This window comes from Pteropus medius, unplaced genomic scaffold, assembly GCF_902729225.1.
Source record: "Pteropus medius unplaced genomic scaffold, Ma_sr-lr_union100, whole genome shotgun sequence".
Classification (NCBI taxonomy): domain Eukaryota; kingdom Metazoa; phylum Chordata; class Mammalia; order Chiroptera; family Pteropodidae; genus Pteropus; species Pteropus medius.
This window is the reverse complement of record NW_024351543.1, coordinates 9,033,542-9,051,596: the sequence shown is the minus strand read 5'-3', so window position 1 is coordinate 9,051,596 and position 18,055 is coordinate 9,033,542. Positions and strand designations below refer to the sequence as shown.

At 43.6% G+C, this 18,055-nt stretch overlaps 1 protein-coding gene across 9 annotated transcripts in view; it reads right to left on the bottom strand.

Annotated features, from left to right (window-relative positions):
• LOC120586722 (kalirin-like) overlaps positions 1 to 18,055 on the bottom strand; it is a 110,923-nt gene that overhangs the window by 32,014 nt on the left and 60,854 nt on the right. For 3 of the 9 annotated variants that reach the window (XM_039843232.1, XM_039843227.1, XM_039843226.1), the window contains 5 exons: positions 17,532 to 17,703; positions 13,549 to 13,787; positions 11,643 to 11,899; positions 7,995 to 8,118; positions 6,800 to 6,859 (listed from right to left, as the gene is read on the bottom strand). In XM_039843232.1, the coding sequence (XP_039699166.1) occupies positions 6,800 to 6,859; positions 7,995 to 8,118; positions 11,643 to 11,899; positions 13,549 to 13,787; positions 17,532 to 17,703 (852 nt within the window). Of the gene's footprint in view, positions 1 to 6,799; positions 6,860 to 7,994; positions 8,119 to 10,809; positions 11,900 to 13,548; positions 13,788 to 17,531; positions 17,704 to 18,055 lie in introns of those variants that run through there. The other 6 variants (XM_039843229.1, XM_039843231.1, XM_039843228.1 and 3 more) reach the window with 4 other exon arrangements.

The following is an 18,055-nucleotide window of genomic DNA, read 5'->3' as shown; positions in this document are numbered from 1 at the left end:
AGAATAATGAAAAAAATCTATCACCTTTCCCACAAAACAGTTGAAGGGGAAGGAACAAAAGATGGTTTATTGCTGTGCATACGTCGCTCTCACTGTGTTCTCAGTATCCTAGATGTCTGTTAGGAAGGGACTGGGGTGGGGGGCGAGGATGGTCAGTGGTGGTGTTATAACCTCCTTTCTATAAATCCCATTGCCAACCTTCAAGCCAAAAGCTTGACCGTGGATACAGTCTTTATGGATGAATGTTTTGAGATCTCATCACTTAATGATTTCACCCTGATAATCTCTATCTCCCAAAGCTTGTTTTACTGAGTAAAACAACTTCTCAGAGTCTAAGGACCTTCAGCAGGTTAACATTTGCTCCGAGGATTTGAGAATGTACAAGGTCAGCTCGGGGCTCCTTTGGAGTCCCCAAATAGGAATGTCCAGCTTGACATCCTTTCCCTGACCCTGCATAGTACTTGCTTCAATACTGTAATGTTTGTGTTATTAAATTTTGATAAATTGAAGGACATCACGTCAAGTGAGCCTGTAGGTGGACCCTGACAGCACGGGGGGTGGCTCTTATTCCTCCCATAGCTGGCTCTTAGAGCAGCTTCTCCTCTGTCAAGGGCACTTCATAATCTCATTAGTGTATAACAAGTGAAATGGGCTAGGCCTCCAGGCTAGGGTGAGGGTGCCACAGGATGTGCATGATCGAGGGCGTACTGACTGTGTTGGCCCGAGAAACCAATTCAGACGTTTCCAGCTCATGTAGTTGGACTTCCTTTCCTGGCTTCTATGGTTGGACTCCTGAGTCACTGGGAAAGGGTGTGGGTGAGGCCAAGTAATTACCCCAACTGTCAAGGGATTTAAAAAGTTGTTGAAGAAGAAATTCTCCTCCAACAAGCAGATGTGCAATGGCGGGGGGGGAGGGGTCCTGAACCTGACTCTTCTTAGGAAAGTATCCGAGCCCCTGACAGACTTCCTCTACATCACACACCAAGTTTAGCTTCTCGAAGCACCACATTCGGGACCTGCTCTATTTATTGATCAAATGACTTCTCTAAACCTGTTTCCTCTAGGAGAGTAAGAAAACCCCATCTCCACTGGGTGGTCAAAAGGAATAGAAAGTGTAATAGATGTGAATACGCAGTGGAAAAGCTCCAGGAGAAATGCCAGCTCCAGCAAACTAAATGCTCTTCTCTGTAGTGGCAGAATATAAATCGATCTGCATGTAGAGTCAGAACAAAGCTAGGCAAGGAAAGTGAGTCTCTAGGCCAAACTCATAAGATACATTACAAAGAAAATATTTTGTAAAAATAAAGCAAAAGGAATGTGATGCTTTGCTTTTTCTCCCAAGAGTTTTTTTCATAAAAAAATTCTTTTTATAAAATGCAGAAACAGGCGGTGGTGGAAACACACTGGTGATGCCAGGAGATCAGTCACCTGACGAGGAGTGTAAAAGTTTCCTTCCATCTGTCTGGCCAGGTTATTTTGAAGCTCTGAATCTGGGACAAGGAGCCCAAACAGCTGAGGTAGGAACAGCAGGCTAGCTCTTTAAAGACGTGGAAGCTGGAGCTGGGGAATGTGGGATTGAGGAGGGGAAGAAGGGTCAGCTCTGGCCACTCCAACTCTTTCCTGAGCAGGGAGTCGATACTCTAATCAGGTCTCAGGAGTCTATTCCCGCCACCCCCTGCAAAGCAAGTTTCAGGGGCAAGGCACAGAATCTTCTGCTTCCTTTTCTATTGGGGTCTCATTGTTTTCAGAGTCAAGTTCAGGAGAGCAAAGAATCTCAAAGTCCTCTGATAACACACCTGAGACCTGCACAGTGCTCAAAGGGTTCCACATCACATAGAGAAACACCTGTACCCTTGGAGCTGTGTGTCCTCCCACAGAGAAACCCGGGGCTCAGAAAGGCTAGTTGGCCTGAGGCCTCACGGCTGGCAGTAGCTGGACTGGAGTCCAGGTTTTCTGACTCTCATGCCAGTGTTCTTTCCATGTGATACTGCCTTTGTGTGATTTTTACTTAAATCATACTTCAGCCTTGGAAAACTGTGATGGGCAGAAATGATATTCCTTTGTCGAGCTGGGACATTGAATGACAAATCTACACAGGAAATGGCACTAGAAGGAAGGTCTTCTCTTCTGTCAGGATCTGTGTTTTAGCTTAACCCCAGCCCGGAGATGGGTGCTCCAAGAGGGGAGCAGAATGGTGTAGGTGGAGGAACAACTACCAGGGACAATCAGATACTGACTTCAGGGCACCTTCTCGTTTTCAAACAGAAAATGACAACTTACTCCGCCTCAGTTTCCTCTTCTAAAAGTCTTCCAAAGGGGCTGGAGGGAGGAGGAGGGGAATGGGGAGTTGTTTAGGGGGTACAATTTCAGATCGGGATGATGAAAAAAGTCTGGAAATGAACAGTGGTGATGATTGCACAGTTTGTGAAGGTATCTAATTCCACTTAAAAATGGTTAAGATGGCACATTTACACACACACACACACACACACACACACACACACACACACACACATAATATTTTTTTACCACAATAAAAAAACACATAAAGGGGATGGGGCTAATTAAAGGTTTTCAAGTTTCTGTCAACTCTGAAAGTCTGATTCTTACCCTAACTGGAAAAATTTCCCCAAATCAGCTTCACCTTTCTAAGTGCTTTCCTTCCCTCATCTGTCAGAACCTTTCTCACAAGATCCCAACCCCATTCTTACTGTAGAGTAAGTGACTCCTTGAGCTAAATATCTTGCGGCTGGCATCATGACCAAGGGAAATGTCTGCATTTAGTCATGCCCCATGTTAAGTGGCTGGGGCAGAGAGGCAGTCTTTCTGTACTCTTGACACCTTCTTACTCTGATGGATTGCCTCACTTCTAAAAGTGGTATTGGGCATTTAAAAAAGTTAAGATGCATTTAATTAATTGGGCTTCACCTAGAAGCTAGGTTGAGAATCCTTGTCCCTGAAGACAAAGGCCTAAGTCTGGGAGGTTGGTTCAGGCCTTCCTACTCCAGCATATGATGCAGGCCAGTGGCAGTGCTGGGGTTGGAGGACAGGTGCAAAAACCCAAGCATCGACACAGTCCTCGGACAACTTTCAGAGATGGCATGAGTGTGGGAACCTGTCTAGCCTGGATCCTAAGAGAAATCCAATACAGCTCAGAAAGGACCTAGACTTCTCAGAGATGGGCATTGGCTCAGAGGGCAGATGCTGAGCCTTGAGCCCCGAGCCCTGGCTCCAGCCTGGGCATCAGTGTAGGGACAGAGGTAGGACTGAGAAGTGGCAAATGGGCATATGGTGCTCAGCCCACCATCACACATCTATGCTCCTTGTCAATAAAAGGAATCGGCAGTCTAAGCTGTACTGGAAAAATGAATTAATATTAACTTGTTTCCAAGACAGCCTAGTCTTTGGTTTTAGGACTGATTTGACTCTTACTGCACATAGGTACATTTCTCTCATCTATAACATCCTCCTCTGCTCCTGCTCCCAAAGTGTAATCAGAGCAAGGTAAAGAAGTAAGCTGAACTATGGACAGATCCTTGTCATATTTAGACCAGTTCTGAGGTGTGGTCACAGATCAGCAGGAGAGAAGGGTGCTAGGCCACAGGGGACTGCACAGGCCCAGAGCCAATCTTATAGCCACCGGTGGTGTGGCTGGTGGTGCTGGGAGCAAGGAGTAGGGGGTCGTTCTTAACAATATTCACAAGTGTGTCCCTACAGGGGAAGAAAAAAGGATGTGACTATTAGAGCAAAACTGCCTCCTTTAGATAATTGAGTGGTCTTGGAAAGCTTTGTAAACCAGATTCCTAGGATTCAAGGTAAATTACTCTCCTCTTAATTAGCTTCCAAGGATGTGCTGATATAGCTCCCTAAAACAATATGGTAGGACATATGCCAGCCCTCAGGATAGCAAGCAGCTGGCGTGTAAGCAAAGACCCCAGGAAACTGCTCCTTATGGGAACTCTTCTATCCACCAATTGAGAAAAATTAAAGAATGTTTGGAGGTGGAGGTGGAGGTGGAGGTAAGAGCCTATACATAGCCAGGAATGGAATCAGAGGGCTGGCATCAGGCAGCCAGCAGGGTAAGACTTATTATTCGGAGACCTAGAATCAAGTGGTGCGCAGGGTGCATGGGCCATGATGTCAGCTGGGTTCCAGGCACAGGGGCTTATAGCGCAGGCCACAGGAGTTGCAGTCCAGCTCAGTAGGGCGCAAGGCATATGTTCCAAAAGAGACAACACCCATTACAGTAATCAGATTTAGAAGACAAGAGTGAAGTTGGGGGCCAGTCTGGGCCTGGTAATAATGCCCAAAGCTATCATTTTAGCAGTGAGAGGGCTTTAAGAGGTGGTCCTCCCATCTGCTTCTCAAGCCAAGTCTTTAAGGTGTAGCTTTCTTCCTGTGCACCCCTGGCCACTTTCTTCTGGAATGGACTTTGCAATAAAGTTCTACTTACCTACCTCTTGAGAACATTCTTAACTCACATTTAACAGGTTGACTTTATCTTATTTGTGTCTGAAAATACTAATCTAGCAGTGCCAAGATGCTTGCTTTTCCTCAGCTCCTGCTTATGTGCTCAGAGTTAATTTCAAGATGACAACACAGTTCAGAAGAGCTCGCTGATGCTTAGAAGAATCCATATGGAATAGGTAAGGGCCGCATGCACTCCTACTACAGAAACCCTGGGTTAACCAGAACATTTGCAGTTTCCAACCACATGACCCTCGAGAGTTCCAGTTAATTGAAATTTCTGCCTCAGCTATTGTGTCTGAAAATGTTTCAGACATGCGCCAACACCATTTTTGGCTTTCCTCTGTTCAGCATTGACATCCTAATACCCTTGCTTATGTGCCCCATAGACCCTCCCTGGGACCCATCACAAAGGCTGCAAGCCTTGGACGAATACAAACATTAGAAATGTGTGTGACTCACAAAGCAGGGTTAAGGAGTGTGTGTGTGTGTGTGTGTGTGTGTGTGTGTGTGTGTGTGTGTGTGTGTGAATACCATACTTTTGCTTATCTAAATGTAGAATGGAGCATCTGATTGCATCAATTAACCTCAGTGTGTGCTCTTCACTTGGTCCCCCAACACCTTGTGCCCACTTCTTCCTTTAAAGAGCAGAGTGGGAAAGTCACTCTTCTCCCCCGGGTCCACTAGAGCTGAAAAAGCTCCCAAATTGCCTTCTGGAACACAGATACCTAGCTTTCCCACCCCCATTCCCCCACCACTTGGCCTTCCTCCACTTGCAAATGACATCTCTGATACATGCCAGCAACACTTAAGCTGGAGATACAGGGTCCACTAGGCATCTACAAGCTGACAGGTGTGGGCTCCACAGGAGCTAGTGCCTATCCTATGAAATGCAAGGAGAGCAGAGCCAGAAATTTCCCCCAGCTTCCTCTCTCTATGATACATTTAGGCTACGAATGCAGTATCCCATTCCTTCCACAGTGGAGCACTGCACTGACCCACGCCTGCCAGATTTAGCTCTGTGGCAATACCCACATCCACAGGGGACTATTTTATCCTGGCAGAACTCCTACTTTCAACCACTTGTCTCTGGCCCGATTCAACTCAGTTGGCATCTTCTACAGTTGACTTACCCCATCTCGGGCTGCATGGTCTTTCTTGGGTTTTGTGGTGGTTGTCATAATATGGTGGTTTCTTTGGGATTAGGTCAAATTAGAATAAGAACAATAAAAATCCATCTTGTTAAGTATTAGCTTAGGGCTATAAAAAGACAAGAATTTTAAATTCTCTATTTTGTGCTTAGAGGAAATCTCTAAACTTTTATCCTTTGCTGAAGATGGAGGCACAGCTTTGGAGAAAAAATTTCGATTAACTCTGAAAGACAAAACAGCAGGGAAGGCCAGCTCCAAGTTTGCTCCAATTCTCTAGAGCCCATAAATTTGAATGGTTGTCACTCAGTGGTAAGCCATGTAAGAATCCTGTTTCTATAACCCCAAATAGTTTCTAGCCCAGAAAGAGTTCAAAGTCGATTCAGTGTTCTTGCTGGTGGAGGTGCTGGTTCCACTCCCACATCCCTGTCGTCCCAGTGAGAGAAAGGTCCCAGGGCAGCGTTGCAGTCTCCCTGTCTCTAGAGAGGCCTCTACTCAGTTTCTGGGAGGGAGGCAATCCCCAGAGCTGCTTTTTCTCCACAGTAGGCACAGCCACTGCCCAGGAGCCCTGGAGGCTGGGCAAAGGTGGGTTCTGGGGTTACTGCAATCATTCCTCATTTGCTATCAGCCAGCTATACACAGTGACGAGTGCCAGGTCTCCAGAAAACCATAATTAAAACATGATTTTGCTGGAATCTTGAGGAAGGAATAGGTCCCAGTAGAAGAACCACATACAGAGGATACGGTGGGGAGAAAAAGCGGGGAAAAGGGAAGAGGGAGAAATGAAAGTGGAGAAAACAAAAACTAATGGGTTCTTGTTTTGTAGCTGGGACCAATAACTCTTTATGATGCTGTTTTCCATGAAAAAAAAAATGTGTTCTAAGTTTTTATTAATGAAGTTAGATATCTTCTGCATAAAACCAAATCTGCCAAAGAAGAAAATATTAAGCAAACATTCAAGAGAAGCAGAGTGTGTTTTTAAAAATATGTCTAGGTAGACTTTTCTATCAAAATTGAACTGAATTAAGTTTGTTTGTTTGTTTGTAAGTTGGGATGGAACCCCAGAGATGCCCTGACGTAACAATTTATCCTTAACTGGCTGGTCACTTTAGTAAGGTCGCTGTCACAGAACACATGAAAAAGACAATCACTGTAGGAAATAGGACAACAATAGCTGCTTCTACCTCCATGCTAGTATTAGGGTCAAGATCATCACACTCTGACTCCTCGGAACTGTTCGTCTCCTTGATGGGCAGCATGAGGAAGGGGGAAGAAAGAGAACACAGTTAGAACACAGGCAGCTTTTGCTCGAGAGCAAGGAGAACTTCAGAGAAGCGTGGGCAATGGGAAATTGGGCAGAGAAAAAACCAGGTGCTTTTAAGGTGGGGGTGCGGATCACCAAGGGTGGCAGCATGCTCTTTTCAGGAGCTGAGTGAGGCTGGGATCACGTACAGCCGCTCATCTCACAGGAAATAGCAATGGAAGCAACCAAATGAAGCATGAGTGCTGTCAAATTGAAACTGTGGTCTTCTGTGAGGGTGGCCTTCCCAGATGAGGGTGAAGGAGAGAATACAATTTCTTTTCCCCAAGAAGGACGTGAGAATGGGTTTCAGTTGTTCTTATTTTGCTTAGAAAGGGGGGAAAAAATGTGCCAGGTGGATAGGTAACCATGCATCAGAACACAATTAAACATCAGCAGTCTAATTTCCATTGTCCAGAGGCAGATCTTTTCAGAGGGCCCAAGGTAAAGAAAACAGATCACATCGTTTCAAGATGGGGAGGGGGCAACAAGGGTCTACTGAACCTTAGAATCAGTGAGTTCAGAGTAATAGGTGGGTTATCACAAAGCAGTAACTTGGGCTTCACCAATGTGCCTCCCTCCCCTGCCATGCACAGGCCTGAAGGTCATGTCTGAATTCTGGGGAAAAGAAATGAAGCTTTATCAAGGACACACTGCCTTAAGTTCCAAACCTCAGATTTCATAGGGTTGAGGGTTTGGAAAGCATCCCTGATCTCTTTACTCTGCATGTATTTTCAAACCCTAGGATACTGAATGAGCAGCTTGGAGAAATTCTGTATGAATCAAGCACCTTGCATTTCTAACAGAATAATGCTGCAGATAATTTTGCTATAAAACATCTGCACAGTATAAATGTATAAAAGAAAAAAAGGAGATACTTACTTATTTGAATCGAAGTTGCCAGGAGAAATAAAAAATAAAAAATAAATTGATCTTGCATGCAAAATCCTGTTAAACTACTTCCCCTCTGGTCCCCGTACTGAGAAAAAAAATCCCCATCCACCCAGATTGCCTCTTGAGAATGCTGCAGGGTGGGAATAGATGAGAGGTGGGACACAGCTCCAGAATACCTTACTCACTTTAACAGAGACTTTGTTGCCCAGAATATCCTTGGGTTTACGAGGCCCTGTGGCTTCATTTTTACCCGTGTTCTCCACTTCCGCCCGCTTTCTCATGCGTAGAGTATGCCATGAACATGACTTCCTGTTGTACCAAAAAATGTACCAATCAAAATGGTAGGTCAGGGCAGAGTGAGGCGGTGGGTGGGTTCGCCACCCATGGGTGAGTCGGTAGGTGAGGTGCTCCAGTCATGCCCCAGCTTCAGAGGCCTCAAACCTGCACGCCAGCTGTGGTGGCAGGCAGCTGACTTCACCTCAAACCGGAAGTGAGCGAGAATGAACTTTGACCCCACCTGATAGATGTGCAAGGTTGACTGCAGCATTTAAGAAAAATATGAGTACGGGGTTATTAAATTCTACCAAGGGAAGTTTTTATATCATACTTATGAGGCCTCATAGGACTGAGGAATATCCTTCCTGAAGGGTATGGTGGATAGGGGGAGAACGAAGCCAGATGGATGGATGGGAGGGTTAGGGGAGTGGGGGAAAACAGGAAAGATACAAGAATTATATTCTATAGTGCATAAGCTACTGGAACTTTCCCAGTACCGGATATAAAGATCCAAAAGGATGATTTTGAGGTTTCCATTTCATTATTTGTATTTGAGCTGTACCCATTCCCAAACACTGTGGTACAGATAAGATTTTCTGGGGCATTTGACTGAATAAATAGTTAAGCACCACTCATTTATCTGGATATTTTAGGATAAAAGGTTTTTTGGTCTATGTTCTCCACATCGCTTAGTGTCTGTGAATATAGAGCTCTGTCAACCACTAAGAGGTCCTAGAGTTTTCCTCTTGGGAGATGATAATGTGCTCTCAGGGAGGTGAGGGAGGCAACGCCCTTTCACACTATTCTAACTTCCTTCTTCCCATGACAGGGTTGGGAGCTACTTCTTCACAGACCTGTAAAGAGAAGCTCAGGGCAGAGCTTTTGATATGTTAGGACTCAAAGACAAAGACACCCAAAGTCAAGTCACACACAGCATCAGTGACCCTGCACAGTCATCATGAATTTCAGGTGTGGTCACAGAGTTTGGATGTAACTCTATTATTGTCTGGAGTAAGAGAGGTTGGCTTCCCTTCAGTGTCTCCTTGTCAAATTTAGGCCTGTGCAGGCAGGACTCAATAAAAAGAGCCTTCATTAAAGGAGAGAAAAGAGAGATGTCAGGGATTTTAGGATGTTCTGGGGAAGGTGTTCCAAAAACATTTATCACTAACACACATGGTCGACAACAAACCTCAGTAGGCAAGAGCAATCATAGTCATGTTCTCAAATTTTCTGGGAAAGTGGGCTTCTTTAAGAGGCAAGAATCTCTTGGCCAGACCTTCTCTTGTAGCTCCTAAATGGGCAGACTCTTTGGGACCGTCTGCATACCACCTCCTCGTTCCACTTGCTGTAGCTGAGTGAGAACCAGTCATGGAAGCTAATCTTAAATGATACCATTCGGTTAACTTCAGCTTTCATCTTATATCTTTACCCCCAAATCCATGTCTTTAGCTCCTTCTGAGAACATCTTGAGTGAGGGAGCTCCCTGCTGAAGACTCCCAGGGCAGACAGCACGGTGTGCGTGTGTGAGTGTGGGAGTGTGTCTCTATGTTTATTACAACCCTCTGGGTCATTCAGTATGCTTGGTGAGAAACTAGAAATGCCATAATGTTTGGAAGGAAGACTGAGTAGAACAAGTGGCAGGACAGGCTCAGTTTCATATTCTTCTTCCCAGAAGAACTCATCGTCCTGGTTTGGGGAGCTTCCGTCTCTTGGCCACAAGCCGGGGAGTCATGTGGAAACACGGTTTCAGGGGCATTTATCCAACTCTGACCTCTGTGATCATTTCAAGCCCTGGAGAGGGTACGGTGAGTGTCCTTCACTGATAAATGGCAACCACTTTTAATTAGTTGCTCTGTTCCACACCCCCACCGACCCTTGTGCAAGAGCAGCTGTTAAGGAACCAAAATGACCAATTTATATTTTGAATCTGTTCTCTCTCATCCAGTCTGATACCTTTTATACCTTCCCTTCCATAAAAGGTGTGAAAAAGTGACCGAAAGACCCAAAGGTGAAGAGGAAGATGTGCTCAGTGCCTGGATAATTAGATCACAAATCATTATGACTTAGCTCTATAAAGACACTGATTAATAAGAACTCCAATACTTTGAGGGCCTTTATTCACAAGGCTTCTTAAAGGGTACCAAAGCCTAGCATCTTCAGAATAAAATGAATTGGGCCTATTTGCATGCTAGGGGCCGTTGCAGAGTTCCAGTTGGGCCTGCGGTTACTTAGAAAGGCCAGAATGAGGTCAGTGATCCCTAGCCCCTTGCTAGTCTCTGGCCCTAGAGAAAGGGTCAGAGAAGTACAGTTCTGTTGGTGACCCTGCTCATATTTCTTATGGGAGCTCGTTTCAGCTGTCATGGATGACCACTGGTGTGGAAAGCTGTGGGGAATGCAAGCCAAACACTGCCTTCTACTCTAGTCATTAATTTACGTCAGCACTTCAAGGTCACCCAGTTGGGTAGCATCCAATCTGCATCATTTCTCGTCTCAGAGGTAAGAGAAAACCAGTAGGGGCTTTAGAAAGAAAGGCTGGGGTTGGAGCTTTCATGACTGGTTGTGTAGGAAAAAACCACCAATGTATTCAACCGACTCTTAAAATACAGAAAAGGAAAGAAAAGGAAAAAAAAGAAAAAAAAGAAAAGAAAAGAAAAGAAGAAACATTTGCACATTTAAAAGTCCCAGAAGAATGAAATGGGGAAAAAGGGTCAACTAGTCTTTAACCTCATGAAAACATGCTCATGGTGAAAATTTATTTTACATATTTAAAATAGTACATTTAAAATTATTAGTTACATTACAGGTACAATGATGAACATTGTGACTCTCCATTATATTGCACAACCTGACTTCATCCATACGGGTTTCTTTAAATAGTGCAAAATACTTTATACAGGAATGTGTTCGGAAGGGTCTTCGCAACCAAAATCAGGAAAAGAAATATCTTACAAGTTACCATGAACATATATTAAAGTGACAGGGGAGGGGGAAGTTAAAAAAAAAGGTACAATCTGTACAGAGGAATTGCCATAGACAACCAAAAAGTCCCCTCTCTCCTGGGAGAAGCAGCGGGCCTCTGACCTGTACAGGTCTGGCATTTGTGCTAAGGTAATTTTTTGGTGTCAATCAAAAAAAAAAAAATATATATATATATATAGATCAGTAACTTAATACAACATAAATAGCCGTCCAGTCCAGTGAATCCTGTGATGGGTCAAGTGGAGCAACGAAAAGGCATGCTTTTGTCACCTAGGGTTTCAAGGTTCTTTTCTTAATGAGGGGAGGAAAAGAGGAGAAAAAAATGAACACAAAATTATAAACAAAAAGGAAAGAAAAACCACCGCCACTACCATCAACAAAAAAATTCAAAATAATCCAGCCTGGATGCCCCATGTTGTGTGTGGTTCCAGCACTCAAACATTGGTTCCGGTGGCACTGTCGAGAATAAGCAGCAGTAATTCCCTACCATGTGTTTGCATTTTGTGTTCTTTGTTTGTTTTCGAATTTTTTTAAAAATCCACATACTCCTCTCCCGGGGAAGCCAATGAGGCACTTACTTGATGCTCCCGTCACTATTTTCTGCTGCTGCCGTGGCTTTGGTGAGGGGTGCCAGGATGTTGCCTGGGACCCAGCCCTCAGCCGCAGGGGAATGGTCGCTGGCAGGCTGGTACACCAGGCACATGTTCTGCTGGTTGACGGCAAGGACCTGGACCACCTCACCTTGGCTCACACAGATTTCATTCTCCTTCAGTGCATAGTAATCTTTGATCACGGCCATGGACGAGGTCCCATTGCAGCCTCCCAGGTCACTCTGCTGGGAGACAGGGCGGGAGGGATACAGACACAAGAAGGCTGGTTCACACAGGTTTGCTCTGTATCCTACAGTGTGGTTAAAAGCCCAACCTTCCACTAGCAGGGTAAATAGCAGGCAGAAAATTATCTTGAGTAATGATGCTACATTCATAAATATACTCTGTTTCATACAATATTATAATCAAGGGTGAATAGGAAGAGATACTGCCCAGCCTAGGTAAAGGTATAAACACACCTTCCACCTGGAAGCCCATTCCCTAGCATGCAACCTTCCCGCCAGCATCCTCTGACTAATGGAAGGAAGAATGTAGTCCTGGCACAGGGATGCATGAATACTTGGGCAGAGTGAGGTCTGGGCAAAGGTCGAGTTAGGGGTAGTAACCCTTGGGTGGAAAGAACACAGACCCTTTGATATATTTTTTTCTTCCTTTTGAAAAAGCATTGGTCTTATTCGACATTCAGACTCTCCATGAGACATTTGCCCAATTCAAAGGCAAGGTCATGACCTACCCTGATCCAACTCCTATGGGAACAGGATGCGTTCACTTTCCCCTACAGTCATTAACACAAGAGGTCCTGCCTCTGTGGCCTTTTCACATGACTCTCCACCAGGAAAGCTGCTTATAGGCAGACCTGTAACTCCCAGGGAGGCCTGGCAGCCTCACAGGGCATGGTGAGAGCCAGAAATTCTTCAAATAAGTTTGACAAAATGCCAATATGACTTCAACTTATTCACAAGGGCGGGTAGGGGTTTTTTTTTGGTAGAAAATCATTTCCACGTGATGTGATGAAATAGATTGGTACAGTTACTCTAATACAGAATTGAATTTAGACATTAACAATTAATTTTTTTTAAAAAAATCAATATTTAACGATTTGGGTAAAAGAATAAAAGTATAAAATCAGAACAAGTAGGCTAAAATGTAGATGTTCCTATTAACAGACCCATTCAGTTCTAGAAGAAACTGAGGCCTATTCTGATTAACTAACTTGCTGAGGGTCTAGAGTAAGCGAGTTGCAGAATTTGGAATGAAAACCAGATTACCTAATCCAGACTCCTAATCTAGCACTTTTCCCATTTGTTCTCTTGTTCCTAGTACCTCGTAGGATTAAAACAACTGTGTAGACTGGCTCTACAGTTAAATCTATGGCTATCCTCATGGTGATGTTTGAATTACAGATGATCTGTGATAAATGTTTAATCCAAGGCTGGCTTCCTCATTCACACAGATAAATAATCTCTCCTTGTCGCATCAGCCAATGGATGGTGAAGAACTGTGAGCTCACTTAAGCAGCTTATCATTCGAAAGGACAATCTCTTTAAAATATCAGACACTAGAGTTTTGACTTTTAGATGATCTACACCACAACTACTCAATTAGATATAAATCATCTCTTTTTATAATTGCTACTACAATAATATCTTATATTTGTATAGAGTCTCTCCAACAACGATAGGGTGTCTGCGCTAGAGGGAACTAGTCTGACACACTCAATTTGTGGGGAGGAAGGAGAAGTAACTGAGACTAGGCTGTACCCAGTGGGCTGTTCCTGACAAATGATCAGCGTAAAAGGACGCTGCTTCTCAAAGTGACCTCCGAGGGCTGTGCCCGAAGAGTTAAGAAGTGGGGGTAATGGACTGTCACTTACCTTGCTGGCCTCAAACTTGTCCCCAGGCTGGTGGTAGTCAAACCCTGGACTGCCATTGGAGGTAGATATCTTTAAGGGTGGCAGAGGCGGGTTATAGCTGGAGCCTTTTGGGGGCTTCTCAGAGCCCACGGGGACAGAGGAGTAGGGCCTGGGGCTGGCTTGGGGAGCCCTTGCAGGCTGGGACCTCATCACGGCTGTGCTCCTTTCTTTCCGCTGATACTCAATGGGTGACTGCAGTGCTGCAGGGTAAGAGTGGACAATTACTCTAAGCTTTGGGAATTCCACAGGATTTAGAGGCTTCTTAGGTACAAGCTCTGTGCCAGGCATAATGGGGATACGCGAGGAAGATACTACCCTTGTTTGTAAGGAACTTGTAATCTACTGTGAGAACTAAAAAACCTACCCAAATAATGAAAACACAAATGGTACCATACGTAGGGTACAAAGTGTTGTACAAAAGGAGAGAGGGCTCTGTAGTATGAGTGTGTGCTGTGTATATGTACAGGTGGTGGCAATAAAGAGCTTCAGAAGAGAGCCGGCTCTAAGATTCTGTAGGAAGGAAGCAAGTATGAAGTGTGTCTGGGGAACAGGATAGAGTCGGATTACCTAGAGCACAGAGCCATGGGTCTCCATGGATGAAGGGGACGTGAGACGGGTAGGGAAGGTTGGAGGTGCCATAGTGTGACAGATCTTTCTGCCAAGGGTAACGAGTCTGGATTTAATTCTGAAGATCATGAGAGCGATTGGGTTCAATGAACTTGAACGTTTTAAATTCAGATTCTATCAGCAGAGACACACTTGAAGAACATTAACCCTGTAGCAGTTGGGAGAAGAGATTGGACAAGCTGATTCAGAAGCCATGAGATAATAACAAGATCTATTATTGCATAACCAGAGCAGAGCCAGTGATAGTGTAGAAGGGATTTGGTGTGGCAAGTGTTCTGAAGGGAGACTAGACAACGACACAGCCTAGATGCGAAAAGGCAGCAAGAATCAAGGGTCACTCAGGTTTGGAGACTGGGAGAACGCTTGTCAAGGAGACAGAGGAAAAGCTGATTTGAAAGGAAAGATGTGAACTTTGTTTTACTAAGTTTAAGATAACAAAGTTCCAGGGTCTGAATCCTAAAGAGGTACAGCCAGGCAAAAGCATACAGGTCAAATTCAGTAATAATGACTTCAAGGGCTGGCCTGATTATGTCATTTTTATCAGTATCCACTGTGACAAATATTTAAGTGGGTTAACAGTTGGTGCCCAGAGAACTTTCAATTATAAGGATATTTATATAGTGATCAGCATGTACCTCAATAGGACTCAACATAGGGTCACACTTTATTCTATTTAAGGTCTCAGGAGGGAAAGATGACTTTGAGATGCCTGCACATGTCTCTGTAAGTAAAAGCCTGGCCCTGGTCCATCATCACATCCTTTTCTCTTGAGTGTGTCAAAGTATAGAACAGGCTCCTGCTGGAGCTCAGCCTTTCTCCCTGGAGAGTGTTCTGTAGGCATTAAATGTTTAGGTATTGATAATTTGTACAGTAATAGCTCTATAATTCACTAAAATTAGGAGAAAGTTCTCTTGGAACCATGTAAAAGTCTGAACCATCAACTATGCCCAGAGAAATGCAGTTCCAAGTTTTAGGTAGATAGTGAAAATTTGGGAAGCAGACCTTGTCACATAAAATCGAGGTATTTGATTATATGGACCAACTGTGCTAATGTGTTTGAAAATAGTCTGTCTTCCTAAATAAGCTACACAAAGAGTATGTATTCTTCTACCAGCCTCAATTTGCAAAATTGAGGTCTTAGAATCAGGAAGGCCATATATCTTCTGACAGAGTTTGTTCCTAGCTGATGGATACAGTGTCTCATGCCTGATCCCCTTCCTTCCTCCCTTCCTTCCTTCCCCCTTCCCTTCCCTTCCCTCCCCTCCCCTCCACTCCACTCCCATTCCCTTCCCTCTTTTGCTTTGTTTGCTAGGGAGCTCATAGATAATTGTGCTCTAGCACTAGCAACTATACTGCAGTTTTGTGGTGAAGAGCCTAATTTTAAGTTATACAGTTCTAGAATCAAGTCCTTGTTCTATCACATACTGTTTTTAGATCTTGGACAAGTTTCTTAACCTATCTGAAATCTTTTCCTCACCTGAAAAATAGAGGATGATAATAATAGTGCCTGGCACAGAGCAAGGATTCAATATATGAGAACCATTATTGTTAGTTATTTCTGGTTTCAATGTATTGTCCTGCCTTGTTTTTCTTTGTCCTAAATCGATGAACTTAAAAAGCTCATTCCAGCTTAGAATCTATCAGAAATTATTAACAGCATGCAATTTAATGAATGTATTTTATATATGCACATATTTTTGCATAAGATTATTTTATTAACACAAGCATTAATTCTAAAGTGTACATTCAGACACCATAAACTATACACAACTTTCATTACTATCTCTCCGGACTGGTCCGGTACTTAATTTTAGACTTTTTAGAATGAGAAAGAACCTTAGAGGTAGGTCACTTAATCTAGCTTATTTTTTATTTATTTATTTTTTTAACCAAGCTATATACACAGTGGAGGAGCAGGAGGCATCATTCAAAAATACTCTCTGTAAGTGTGAAATTGCTTTAAAGTCTCATGTTCTAACTTAAAAAGTCATGGCATCCTGGCTATGTAATTTTTTTGTTTTAAAATAAACACGATGTGTTAAATCTCTTATCATGGAGTAAGACTGATACCATAGGGAGGCGTGCCATGTTTTCCTGCTTCCAGCACTGCTGGCACCCCACAGTATATGCCAGCATGGGCAGAGTACATAGTTTCTCCTTTACACAAAATGAGCCAATCGAGGCCCAGGGAAATGTCCTGACTTGCCAAGGTCTTCGACTAGTATGTCATCTTTAATTTTCCTCCATACATTCAGGTCCATGCTAGACATCCAATAAGCGCTGTATTTGCATCTTTTGAAAAGAGTCCAGATTGTAGTCCTGGCAAGAAGTGACAGAGCAGAGTGGGCCTGTGTGTGTGCATAGTGTCAGTGATGTGTGATGACCCAATGTGTGTGTGTTTTTTCAGGCCTGTCATACAGTAAGTCTCAGGTTTGCACTGACTGGTGGTCATATTTGCTTCCAACTTCAGAAGCCATTTCTGGCACCAGAGAGAGAGACTTCCTCTAATCTCAAACTCCATGGTCAAACACTAAGGTTTAAAAGAACACTTCCTTTTCACCATAAGATGGACCATGAAGAAATTACTTGACAGGAAAAAACTGAAAATATAAATAAAATTTAGCAACTACTCTTTGTTTTAGCTCAAATAGTATTAGGGGACTTTCTCACCCAGAGATTCCCTGAAGAGCTATTTCGACATTCCCATCAATTTATTTCAAGGAGGTTTTCAAAAGAAATTACTGAGAAATTTAGAAATTCTAATTCTCTCTCTCTGGCTGAAAGTGAGAAGGTTGGCCTTGGCAGATAGACATAAGTGCCATATGCTCTACACACTGTTGGGGTTTGGAATGGGGGTTTGGAGCAAGTGTCCCTAACTCCACCCAAGTTATCTGGAGGTATAAATAGAAACTTGTGAGGGAATACTGGGTGATCATTTAAACTTGTCAAAGCAGGGAAGACCCCATGTCCTTGTTATTCAGAGAAGAAGGTAGACGCCTATCTTGGACTTTTGTCAAATTCTTCTATAAAACTAATGGTGTTGTGCGGTATATGCCTTGTATTAATGGCCTGAGAGAGAATAATAAGCGCTCACTTTTTGGAAGGAATGGAAACTTTATAAACATATTATCCACAATTTCTGCATATATATTCAGGTTCAGAAAAATTCTAAACAAAGTGTTTCTAAAAACTATGAAGTTGGAGTCCATGTCAAATGTGATCTGGGTTCATAACTGCCCATGAGCCTAGACCCAAGGAAGCTCAGAGGTATGGGGTCCCCTAAAACAGGTCTGCTAGAAGCCAGGCTCAGTACCCACCATTTAAGAAGTCTCGCTGTGTTTCTAAGACTTGATTGATGTCCTGCACCCAGGCCTGCTGGATGTCAGAGTTGGCGGCTTGCAGAATGACCCTCTCCGAAGTCTCCCTATTCATGAGCGCAAACTTGCAGGGGTCATTATCCACGTTTTCCTCCAAGACCAAGTAATTCATCTGGAAGATAACCAATTGACTCTTTTCATATTTAAGTGGTTTAATAAAAATCAACAATGTATTACAGTTCTTCAGAGTTTTTATTTCAAGAGATGTTTCCAAAATTTTGCCCTGGACCTAACAGCTAACTGCTTTGGTTTCTATCTTTGAGTAAATGACATGATCCTGGAGAACCTGCAGGATCCTACTAGATTTTGGCACTCAGCCTGTCACTTTTTCTCACGGATGTTCAACCTTCATGCTGGAAGGTTCTTAGGCTGAAAGATCTTCATTGTTCTGGATCCTGGCTCAATCTAGTGCCCCTGTCGTAGGAAAGCAGCTCCCCCAACTTTGGCTCTTACTTCTCCCCTCT